Source organism: Coturnix japonica, chromosome 3 (genome assembly GCF_054131305.1).
Source record: "Coturnix japonica strain WE chromosome 3, WE-NBRP24, whole genome shotgun sequence".
Classification (NCBI taxonomy): domain Eukaryota; kingdom Metazoa; phylum Chordata; class Aves; order Galliformes; family Phasianidae; genus Coturnix; species Coturnix japonica.
The window spans coordinates 50,222,204-50,234,372 of record NC_140665.1 but is presented as its reverse complement, the minus strand read 5'-3'; the positions used below and the strand labels follow the sequence as shown (position 1 = coordinate 50,234,372).

The following is a 12,169-nucleotide window of genomic DNA, read 5'->3' as shown; positions in this document are numbered from 1 at the left end:
GTCAATTATAACAAAAGGCACACGATGGGATTTGGTGCAAAACTTAACTTGGGACTGGCTCCTGTGACTTGGCAGAAAACTTTCTGATCAGGGGAACGCAGTGCCTGTGCGATGCTGGGCTAACCTGGCCCTGCAGGAGAGTCTGCGAGCATCCGGCAAAACAAAACGAAACCACGGAGTTTGGCTTTGCAGCTCTCAGGGGGTGCGGAGGGAAGGATGGATGGGGTGCGGGGTTTCCTGGATGCCCACAGTCCCCATCGCCCTCCCAGCGGGGCGGCCCCGCGTCGGGGCGGTCAAAGCGGAGGGGCGGCTCTTCCTCCGCAAACTTTCCCTCCCTCTCTCTCGGGGCTCTCCCTCCTTCCCTCGACTCCCCGATGGCGGAGGCACCGCTCCCCGCCTGGCCGTTGCCCGGCCCCCGCGGCCGCTCCCAGAGCGACATCTCCTCCTTCTCTTCATCCCGCAGGAGCTGCCGGCTCCGCTCCGGCGTGGGGGGCTCAGGTAAGGGGGTGCGGGGGAAGAGGAGCTCGCAGAGCTTCCTGAGCTGGGCTGGGGGCTTCGGGAAGGGGCATCCCGCTCACGAGCTGAGTTAACAGGTGGGGCGAAGCGGTGCTCTCCTGAAGGAGTTAACCCTGCATCGCACGCGGGATGCTTCGGGTTGGGAGTAGTCCCAAAGTAGGATTCACTGCAGTAGACGTGCAGAACAACTCTGCTCTGGTAAAGGAGAGGAAGCGAGGACATGAGTTTGCAGTGCGGCCGACTGAAAGTGGCCAAAGTGAAACAAATACGTGCTTCGATGAGGCTGCTCTTCACTCAGGCTGTTTTCTGAGGTTAGATATTAAGGAACATGAAATTCTGGTGTCTGTGCTGCTGAGCACTTCTTAGAAACATGGGTTTGTGTGGCTGCAAATCAGTTCTGCTCCATTGACTAAGGTGACGGGGCACACACATCCCCAGTCATGCAGGTGTTCTGGATGCACCCATACGATGCTACACAGAGGTGACCGTGAGCCCCAGCAGCACCAGGAACTGTGTCTGAGTGGGGCACAGCACCTCAAAGAGCACAGAGACCTCCTGTGCCCCAGCACCATCAGGGCAGCATGGCGCATGGTTGGGTCTGAAGTGGAGTGCAAATGAAAAGAAGCCTATGCGCCATTTCCCACATCTTTTTCTGCTTCACATTTTTCTGCATCTACTTGTAAGGTCTATTCAAGCATATCTGGGGCTTGGAGAGGGAGGAAGTGCCAGTGGTATGATTGAACTAGAAAGGACTGCTTCTAGGTGTAAGATGTATTGTGCAGTGTGAATGAACAACACCCTACAACTCCTTGTGTGCGCAAGATGTCCGCCACTGTGGTGTTCCTGCTGTGACCAGGTCAGGACATGGCGGAGTCTACGTCAAAGTGTGGTGGTTATCAACTTAACTGTCAAGACTCAACAAGCAATGAGCTGGATGCATTATATGAGAACAGCAAATCAAGTGGAGATAAAACGGTGTTTTTTTTCCGGAGATACCTTGTTATTTATTTGTTGTTTCTCCAATAGATAATGTAGGGCTCCTTTTTGCCTCGCTTTGTTTTTTCTTATTTTAATAGTGAGGATGTACTTCCTGCCGGCAAATGTCAAATGTTGCTTTCTCTGGTTTTCATTTTGTTGAAATCATTTCTTTCGTCCCATATCCTCCCGGTTGCTGCTTCCCATGTTTTGTTCCAGCTGCTCATCGGGCACAACAAAAATATTTGCATTCTGACACACAGCTGTTGATTCCCCCTTTAAAACGAAAAGCAAGCATTAAAGATTGAAAGCTGTTTAATTTTTAACACGGTGGTTCAGAGATGCCATTAAAATAACCTCTCTCATTCCCCCACTAACCTGGGGAGCAACCATAATGGGGACAGAAATGAGAAGCACTTAAGGGAACTGTATAAGCCTTATTAATATTTTTTGCTCCTACCTCTTTGCCTGTGCCACCTGACTCATTTGAAATAGGCCGCTCACATCAGATGTTACCTGTGCACCAGCTGCTGAACTCAGAAAACAACAACCTGAGTTTTAAATAGCCTGCAAAAAATGTGCTTGCTGCCCATACCTAGTGGTTCAGCTCCAGCTCCAAAGTCACGAGTTGCTGTTTCTGTTGTGCATTTTCCTTTGCTTTCCACATTCTTCATTGGTTGGGTTGAAAATACAGCTTGTCTGCTCGTGATTCACCAGCGATGGGTTGGTACATACCAGTCCATTACAGTGCACCACCATTTTGCCACCTCCTGACCTCCTAACCAATCTCAGCGTAGCATCTGTCATGAGACTGTATTAGTAGAGACCCTTCCGGCTAAGGAAAACAGCACAGCATTTCTAAAAGCAGCTTTGACAATACCATGTAAAACTCATCTGTTTGCTCTTCCAGTTCAGTACCACATGTATCTCTTCAATACATTGAGTTTGATGAGGTTTTCCCAGTGCTTGTGCAACTTTGGCTCTTTTATCCCCTCTCTTTCCTCTGCTGCTAGCTTTTGCTGAGAGCAGAAACTTCCTTGTATCACTGTGCAGAATCTCACTTCATCAGCTGAGGTTGAATTTGAGAGGATAGTATATTTTCTGTTTCCCCCTTTGTCTTAAAGCAGGCCTTTTCTTTTACAGTCAGTGGTAGAAGATCACTTAATTTCCCTGTCTGTTGTTGTGTCAGGCTCAGCCTTCACTTTCAGACACTAATTCTGATGGGGAGAAAAAGGCGATCCTCATGGCGAGGAAGGGTGACACAACCTCGGCTTTTGGTCTATACCCTGAAAAGGCGTTATTCCATCCAAGTTCATAGGCTTTATGAAAGGCAGAGCTGAGTCACTTGAACACTCAGCCTGACAAAGGGCTGCTTTGTAAGAGTTAGGAGACTGGGGAAGAAAAATGTTATTCTAAAACTTCAAAGCAGCAGCATTGCTGCTCCAAGACCAGCACAGCCTTCCATATGGACTGATTAGACTTAAAAACCATCTGAAGGGTGAGTGAATCTAGGTGAGTTTATTGATGTCTGACATAGGCAGGGCTCGAACTGCATTTGAAATGCAAGTGCTGTTCAAATGCTTTCTCAGAAATGATCCAGAACCTAGGCTTGGTGGTGTGGGGCTGAGGGCAGCTCTCAGGCTGAGCTGTGGGCCGAGGCAGAGGGCAGGCTGCTGCTTGTGTCAGCTGCTTGTGGTTTAGTTCGTGACAGTCTCAAAGCTCGGGCACTTGCTGCCATGGTGCACAACCAACGTGTCACCCTGACAGCTTTTTATCTGCATGTCCATATAGTCAGTTTTCACTTTGCTCTCTTGTTGTGGGTTTTGCTGTAGGGCCTGAAGCAAAGAGGTTTGCACTTGATTCAGAATATGTTGAGGTTTGTGGTGAGGTGCCTTTTTGTAAAAAGGGAACTTCTCACACCAGAAGTCAAAAAAACACCAATGTCTCCATTCCATTTAGGGTACTTTGTGTGAAGCAAACCTTTCAGATGATCTGTCCCACTGCTATGTAGTGCACCTTTCAGCTTGAGAGGTGACCTCCAGATGCTTGTTTCCATTCCTTTCATCCTTTTTTCCCTGCCTTTCTGATGACAGATGGAAAGAAAAAAACACCTGAGAATTCAGACAGCAGTTCACTGTTGTATCAGACCATACCGTAGAGCAAACAGTGAATGGCTCAGTGAAAATGGCAACCATAATTCAAAACTTCTACATCCCAGTTTTACTCTAGAATTTTTTCGCTGTCAAAGTGGTTCTTTGCAGGTTAACTAATTCAAAATGATAAGTCACCGCTAGGATTACACCTCTTAACTGCAGAGTAGAGTGGGTGAAAAGGGGGCTTAAAGTCACTCCCTTCAGTGGAGAACTGAGTAAGAGTTCATGTGGTGACCAGAGCATCAGAGCGCCCTGGACAGGGAGGAAGGAAAATTGTTGTATATGTTGTATATGTTGACTTGGCCACCTGGGGGCATAGAGCTCAGGGAAAAAGATAAATGAAGGGTAGGTAGGTAGGTGCTCCTATTTCCCTTTACTTCTCTCTGTGCTTGTACATCTGCCAGAATAGCTATTCAGACTGCAGCATATTCAATCTTATGGCCATATATGCTAAGCGAGAGTACTACTAGGGCCTATGGGAATCAAGTTTAGTAATAAAGACGACATCAGATGTGCTTTGGGAGGGCTATTAGGAAGATTGTGTCTTTCATTCATCCCATGGGAATGAGAGGGGCACAGCCTCATGATGTGGAAGTATGCTTGCAAGTAAAGCAGCTGGATTTGGTACATTATATGGAAATATAGAAGGAAAACATGATTTTCCATCCATATCAAGCGGGACTTGTTGAAAATGAATCAAAGGTAAGGCAGATCTAAGATAAGGCGAATGATTCAGAGTAGAAAACTCCAGTCTGAGTTAAAACAAAACATAATTCCTGTGGATTTAGAAATTAAGCTAGCAACAATGACTGTACTATGCCATTTCCCTAAATCCACATTGATATTTTCCCTTCAGTTTGACAATCTGAACAGTCAGGAATAGGCAGCAATCTAACTCATATGCAATTTGACACATACTTACACAATTGGAGCATCTGCTTCTTGTAAAAATCTGAAACATGCTGAGACCATCATCCCATAATGTTAAATCTGATTCCTGTCATCCTTACAAGTAACTTAGAATCACAGAATCACCGAGATTGGAAAAGACCCACAGGATCACCCAGTCCAACCATCCCCCCATCATCAATAGTTCTCACTAAACCATGTCCTTCAACACAGCATCCAAACGTTCCTTGAATACCTCCAGTATTGGTGACTCAAAGGTGGTGACCTCTGTGGGCAGCCCATTCCAGTGTCTTACTTGTAGTTGTAGAAGAAACTTGTAGTTTCCAAAGTGTGCTGAGGGAAAAATGCAGGAATAACAAAATATTTTGCCTTAATTGAAGAAGTTTGAGTCTCCTGGAAAAGCACTGTTGTTCTGATAGATGTGCAGGGGGCATTGTTCTCCACAACATGGCCTGCCATTTCTAACACAGTTTTGTATAGTATTATACATGGAAGAATCTATCTGTTTTATACTGGAATAAAAGATGTTATTCCATGCTCCAGCTCCTGCAGAATAATAGGAGTAAATTCTTGAGATGAGCTCAACCCAAGAGTTAAGATTAAGGAACACAAGGATTAAAAAATGCAAAGCATGTATGTATACTATGTATCACACATGTAAAGCTATTTCTGGTGTAGCATCTTTACAAACAAACATTCTGACACAAGATGGAAAAAAAGAGTATTTTATGAATGTGTTAATAATCGTTGTTGACTAAGTAGAAATTGGGTAACAAACATTTGCAGCATATGACTGTATTTTTGCAGCACCAGATCAGTAGCTCAGTCTGTGAGCTACTTTGCTACTGCATGTTTTAGTTTCTCAAGGCCCTTTGGCATTTAGCACTTCCTGCTGATGTGTGGCTTCCAGCAAGTAACCATTTAGTATCAGATTGCACTTCAAGTCTGAAGCCAGAGTAAATTGATCAAAAAGTGACTGAAGATTTTTTACTCTTGAATGTAAGTCATTTGTTTCAAACAGTATTTATTTTATTTTTGAAATCTAAATGTTTGAAATCGGTATCAAGTACTAATGCAAGTATGTATCAAGTACTTTAATACAACCTGTTATTATTCAACACAGATGAACTCTGCAAGTCTGCCTTGCTCTCTGGTAATAGTACTTTATAAGACTGGTGACTAGGAAGCACCTTAAGCTACTGCCTCTTTGGGTGCTAAGATACTTTTCTAACCTCTATTCTCTCTTGTTTTTTGTATATTCGTGACAAGGTTCAGGTTGCCCTTCTTATTTATGGTGTTATTTCTTGTGTTAAAACCACTGGTGTATTCAGACAAATATACTGCCAAGTAGCTGAGGGGCTGGGAGTTAAATGTTGAAGAGCAGGTATTCTACCACAGGTGGCAAATGCTAAAGCATTACATTTACATTTATTTATTATTTATTTTATTTATGTTTATTTTTTGACTGCCACAGGCAGATAGAGGTCAGAATTTGTAAAGGCCGAGCAGAGATTCATTCAGTTTTAGGAATTACAGAATCACAGAATGAATCACAGAATGAATCACAGAATGACCCGGGTTGGAAGGGACCTCAAGGATAACAAGGGTTTTGTTATCCTGTTTCCTAAGGCCTTGTCTTCTCCCTCATCTTCCAAACTGAGATTTTCATTCGTTTACGGGTTCTCTCTGTTTGTGTGGAGGTGTTTACAGAATCACAGAATGACGCGGGTTGGAAGGGACCTCAAGGATCATGTAGTTCCAACCCCCCTGCCTGGCAGGGCCACCAAACATACACATTTACTAGATCAGGTTGCCCAGGGCCCCGTCCAACCTGGTCTTGAACACCTCCAAGGACGGGGCATCCACAACCTCCCTGGGCAGCCTGTTCCAATGAATTCATTGGGAAGAAAAAAAAAATCTCCACAGAAAATGTGGAAGTATAAAGCAAACAAACACACCAAAAGTCTGTCTGATGTAGAGCTTTGTATGGTGGTAAGGAGAAGGAAAAGGCTGAACTCTGACATGATCCTTATGTTATTTAAAATTCTTGACAGGACACTTGGTCTAGCCAAGGCCTAGAATGCATGCTGAACAAAGGGACCCCAACGTATGCATGTTTTCTTTTTCCATTTCGAGGGTGAGAATCACAGCTTGTAAGATTCATCTGTGAATAATATACACAATACTCAAGAAAATTACAGGCACTGTCTAGACTTGGTATGGAGGTATTGTTTTGTATCATCTACAAGTGCAGTAAAGAAGGGGTTGTGATACATTTGCAGTTGAATATGTCCTAATTGTAGGCCTCCTTTGTGTTCAAACAGGGGCAGTTATATTGTAAGTTTGTGACTGAAAGGATAATTAGCAGTCATCTTTGTTTATTGCTATTTTTATTTTATTTCCACTGTTGCCCAGTGTCGCTGCTGACAGCTAATGTTAGTGGTTTAAACCACTGATGATAGTGAGTTTTTTTTGTCTGAAAAAGAATGACTGCTACCAAAGCACAGCTTGAACAGGCACTGTCTACAAGATATAATTCTGATTTTGTTTTCTGATTAAAGGCAGTTTTTGGTAAGTTCCGGATGGCTGGTTTTGAAATACGTCCTTCTGCTTATACAGCTGGAACAAGTGTAACCCATGGGGACGAGAGGCAGTTCTGAGGACATTCAAGACATGATATTAACTGCTCTAGCCCCAAGGATGGAGCACGTTGCTTTCATTACATTGGGCTGTAGTTTTATAGTGTTTCTCTGAATAGACTTTCAGCTCAAAGTTCTTTGGAGTGAGCAGAGAGGGAGAGTTACAGCTCCCCAGGGACACAGTGTCTCTCTTCATCCATTTGACTTTTGGGCTTTGATTTTTTTAAAAGATGTCTTCCTGTTATGTCTTGCTACAAACAAAATGGAATGGCAATATTGCACTTAATGTTTATTTCAGCAAATAACAAAACCAGAAAACATGCTGCCACCCAGCTATTTAAGTTGTTGGACGCACATCTGCTATGGATTTTGTCTTATTCTTTGGAAGTTGAGAATTAAACAAAAGGGTTTTTTTTCATTTGTAAATAGCAGAGATAATTTTGTGGAAAGATTTCCCAAGGACTAATGCATTAATTTGCAGAACTTCCTCTTATTTAAGTAATCAACTTGGGATTTGGCCAATCTTCTCGTACTGAGCAAGTTAGTGTATATCTGACTGTGTAGATGATTTCAGCTCACAACAGCACCCATTTCTATGTGTTCAGCACTGGGTGTGTGGCACATTAGGTTTTTCTCTACGAGAGAACTATAGACAAACATTTTAAAACTCTAAAAGAGCTTTTAGTATCATAATAAGTGCACATATTGTTTTTCTCTTTATAAGAAAAAGACCAGTGCCTTCTAACTGTCCAAAGCAGACTATGTAATTATGTTGCCAATTTGGCATGTTTTTGCTGGATAAGTTGTCATTTATTAAAATTAGAAATCATCTATTGCAAGAAGCACAAAGACTGGTATCATCAGTTCCTGTCAAGTAAAAATAACTCAGTGGAGCACGCAACTTTTGCAACTTCCTTACATTAATGTGTAAACTCGGTGGGTAAGAAGATACTGGTTGTCCTAGTTCTAGGCCAAGACTGGAAAAGTGGTGCAAGCATAGGATGGGATGTGTGGAAGGGGGTGTGAGATCTATTGGACTGGGGAGCCAGGGAAGACTGCCCTGCTGGAGGCACTTGGAGCAAAACTGCAAGCACACTAAAAGGGGTGTAAAAAGAAATAGTTTACCAGTAGCAAAGAACAGGGTTTTTTGCAGTTCTGGGGATTTTTTTTCTTGTTTGTTGTTTGTTTGGATTTTGGTGATGTGTTTTGGTTTGTTTTTTATTATCATGTGTTTAGGCCAAGTGCACTGTGGGTTAAGAAGGCACGATGAATCTTGCGTTTTGGCTAGATGGAAGAGCCACATCAGTGTCCCTCCATCTGTGGCAAAGCATCCTCTTCTCCAGCCTCTTTAAAGGAAGAGGAAAGCAAGTGAGAGGGGAAGAATTCTGAAGCAGCCAAGAAATAACAGATAATAAGAGAAGTGAAAGTGGAAAACTAAATGAAATCCTTCTTCTGTGTTTTGTAGAGTTGTGTTATACTCCCCTTTACCATAGGGTTAAGATAAACATAAACTTCAATGAATTTAGATGAATATTTGGAATATTTAGGTGATATTTAGGTGAATTCTAGAGAGAAGTCCATCAATTAAACATTGTCTGCCATCTAAATTAATTTTGGAGATGTGATGCCAAAGAGATTTTAATTCAGACACTGATTAGAGACCTGATGCTCATTGGAACTCCATACTTCTGCTCTGGTGAATTTGTCTGAATTACTTACACTCTGTAATAGAAATAAGCCAGAAAATTTATCCTGTGTGAGGCAAATGACATTTGATTTAAAATGTTTTTGTAAAAACATTATCGTAACAAATGGGGGGAAAAATCCAGAAGGACCTCTGCAAATGGCAGATATGCATCTATGTCTGACTCACTATTAGATACTTCAGATTATGTACATAAAAAGGAAATCAGTTTGAAAAATGCATGCAAATGGTTTCTGATACTAATCCTTTTAAATGTCAATAAAAGCTATCAAAATATGCATGCCTTCCAACAGGTCTAATCTCCATTTTTAATGGGAGCTTAATTTTCTTGAAACAGAATTGTTGCAGCAATGGCTTACATGTTTTGAGGCAAGGTAGGATTAGTTTGAACATTATTTGGCCAGTTTAGTCATTGTACTGAGGAGGAATGAAAAGCCAGTTCCACTGGCATTTGGTAGATGCCAGATGTCTGTGTGACTCACACTGATGTTCAGGACTCCTGCAGCAAAGACGAGGGTGTTTCAGGAAACCATGCTAGTCTTCTAATGGAGTATATTCCTTACCCAGTGCTCTAAAGAGTGTAACTTCCTGATTTTTTTATTTTTTTTATTTTTTTTTTTTGTTCTGAACCTAGGAATTTCTGTAGCAGCACTGAAGAAGAGGGTTGAAGTGCAACAAGGCTTGTGAATAGCTTGGAGAATATGTCCTGCAAGGACCGACGGAAGGATTTGGGGCTGTTTAGTCTGGGCAAGAGGAGGCTGAGGGGAGACCTTATTGCTCTCTTCCAGTATCTGAAAGGTGCTTACAGCAAGAGTGGGGTTGGTCTCTTCTCACTGGTGACAGGTGACAGGACGAGGGGAAATGGCCTCAAGTTGCCCAGGGTAAGTTTAGGTTGGATATCAGGAAAAACTTCTTTACAGAAAGGGTTGTTAAGCATTGGAATGGGCTCCCTAGGGAAGTGGCTGAGTCACTGTCCCTAAATGTGTTAAATCAGTTTGGATGTGGTGCTGAGGGACATGATTTAGCGGAGTGTTGTTAGAGTTAGGGTAGTATAGTTAGGTTGTGGTTGGACTCGATGATCTTAAGGTCTTTTCCAACCTGAGCAATTCTATGATTCTATGATATAGAATATGTTCTATTTTCTTAATTAATTTTCAAATTAAGTTATAATATTCTTTGTTTGTCCTCCTTGTGTTTGTGGAGGCCTGACTCATGTATGCTTGTGGCTGACAGCGCTGCCATGGCCTTCAGAGGACTTTGGATCAGACTGCAGAACACTGCTGCAGCTTTTATGCCAGGAAGTTCCCTTTGCAGTGCTTTACAAAGACAAGGTGACACTTAGTTTAATACCACAGTCATTAATCACACGTTTTGAGATGGTACAGGCTTAGTAATTATCAAAATAAATGTGCCATCCTAAGTACTACAAGACTGTTTTTCAAGGGCAATTAAACGAGAAACAAGTGGAAAGCATCTGTAACCATTTCAAAGTAGGTGATGTTATGTAGCAATTTCTACTTTTTCTTCTGTAAAAGTACACCTGAGGAGCAGGAACACTTCCAGGCAGCCTGGCTTCATGCCCGAGGGTCTCCTTGGGGTTTGAGAGCTGGGCCTGGTCTCGTGTCCACCTAGCTAAGGATGAGCTTCTTCCACCTCTTCCTTCTGGCAGTGGTACTGAGGATCACACTGGCCCTCCTCTGACATGAGGGGTATGACCACCCTCTATTCAGCTACTGCTTTTTTTGTGGTATCAAAGAGATTAGGAAGGGTCTGGGAAAATCTGGGGAGGGGGGAAGAGTACTGACTCAGATAGCAAAGGAAAATGAAGAGGGTTTAAAATGTGAAAGAACCACAACAGGAACAGAATTATTTCATTCAGTTATTTGATGATTCTTTAATAGTCCTACCATTATGTCCACAAACAGAGCAAATGACTTTTTTATTTTTTTAACCAAGAAAAATAATTAGATTCTTCTCAGCCCCTCCCACTTTCTTCCCAACAAACGGCCTTTTGGACCGGATCCCTTCATTCTTCAGGCTGGCAATTTTAGTCCCTTTATTTGCACTATGGAATTTCTTGATAAGGGTCTTGCTCATATGAGTAATCTTTTTAATTTTTTTATCCTCTATAAAGAATCTACAAGAAAATGGAGCATTCTATTGCTTTTGCTCCTATTTCCAGCTTCACAGGGCCCAACAACGTAGCTAGCTTTCCTGCTGTAGGAATAGGGAAATGGAAAAAATGTTGGAGAAGAGAAGCTTTTTAGCTTCATTTTGCCTGCAGCACCTCCCTTGGTGATGCCCTTCGCTGCCTGCACACATCTGTCCAGATGTTTCAGCTCCCCATCTGCAAGGTGTGCTGCCGGGGGAAGCTGCATGCCTCAGATGAGACGAGGCTGCTGCGAGGCCGGTGCGCTAGATGGGGTGGTTGCTATGTCGATCGACAATAAGCCTCGCTGCCTGGATTGCTGGCCCTTCCTGTGAAGCAGAGGATTTAAAACATAAGCTGCTTTCGTCAAGTCACAAGCCCCACTGCAGCAGATTTAATAGATTCTGAGCCAGTTTTGTTTCAGGGATAGATACCCAGCAGAATCATTAGTTTCAGTGTCTTTAAACACAAACTCAGCTGTATTTAAAAGCATAAACCTGAAGTGGAATCAGATAGCACAGCATTGTTTTAAATTTCCTGAAGGCTTTCTTTTTCTTTTTCTTCTTCTTCTTTTTTTTTTTTCTTTTTTTCTTTCTTTCTTAATTTCTTTATTTTTTAATCCATAAAGTGTACATTTAAATGATACAGAGTGTTTTTATCAGTCATTGCTCTTCACTCAGCCCAGGTAATGCTGCAGGCTGGACATTATTGGTTACCTCACTGAAACGGGATCTCCTTGTAGTATTGATTCTGCTGTACTTTGGTCCAGGCTTGCAGTTTCTGTATTGATCCAACAAAGAAACTGCTGAGGAGCAAGTAGGTGAGTGAGGTCTGTTATCTGTGCTGTTTAGGGGCTATTATTCTTTGTGGGCAGCCTGTTGCTTACTTGGACATTGACTCATTATGAGAGAAGTCTGCTTTAATGATAACCAGGTTTTCCAGTATTTGTACAGAGTGCTTTGACCCTACTCACAGCCAGATCAGAAATGCAGACCCTCAGGCTGTGTTGTTCATTTATTATGTAGTCTTCTGAGAAAAAAAAAAACAAAAACAAACAAAAACAAAACAAAAAAGCAAAAAAAAAAACCAACACAAAACACTAAAAAGAATTAGAGTAAATTTT

At 42.4% G+C, this 12,169-nt stretch overlaps 1 protein-coding gene across 3 annotated transcripts in view; it reads left to right on the top strand.

Moving 5' to 3' along the window:
- Positions 1-330: 330 nt before the first annotated feature.
- PHACTR2 (phosphatase and actin regulator 2) overlaps positions 331-12,169 on the top strand; it is a 109,589-nt gene continuing 97,750 nt past the window's right edge. For 2 of the 3 annotated variants that reach the window (XM_015858286.3, XM_015858285.3), the window contains exon 1: positions 331-498. In XM_015858286.3, coding sequence (XP_015713772.2) covers positions 375-498 — 124 coding nt within the window. In that variant the 5' untranslated portion in view covers positions 331-374. The remainder of the gene's footprint in view (positions 499-12,169) is intronic. The other variant, XM_015858288.3, reaches the window with a different exon arrangement.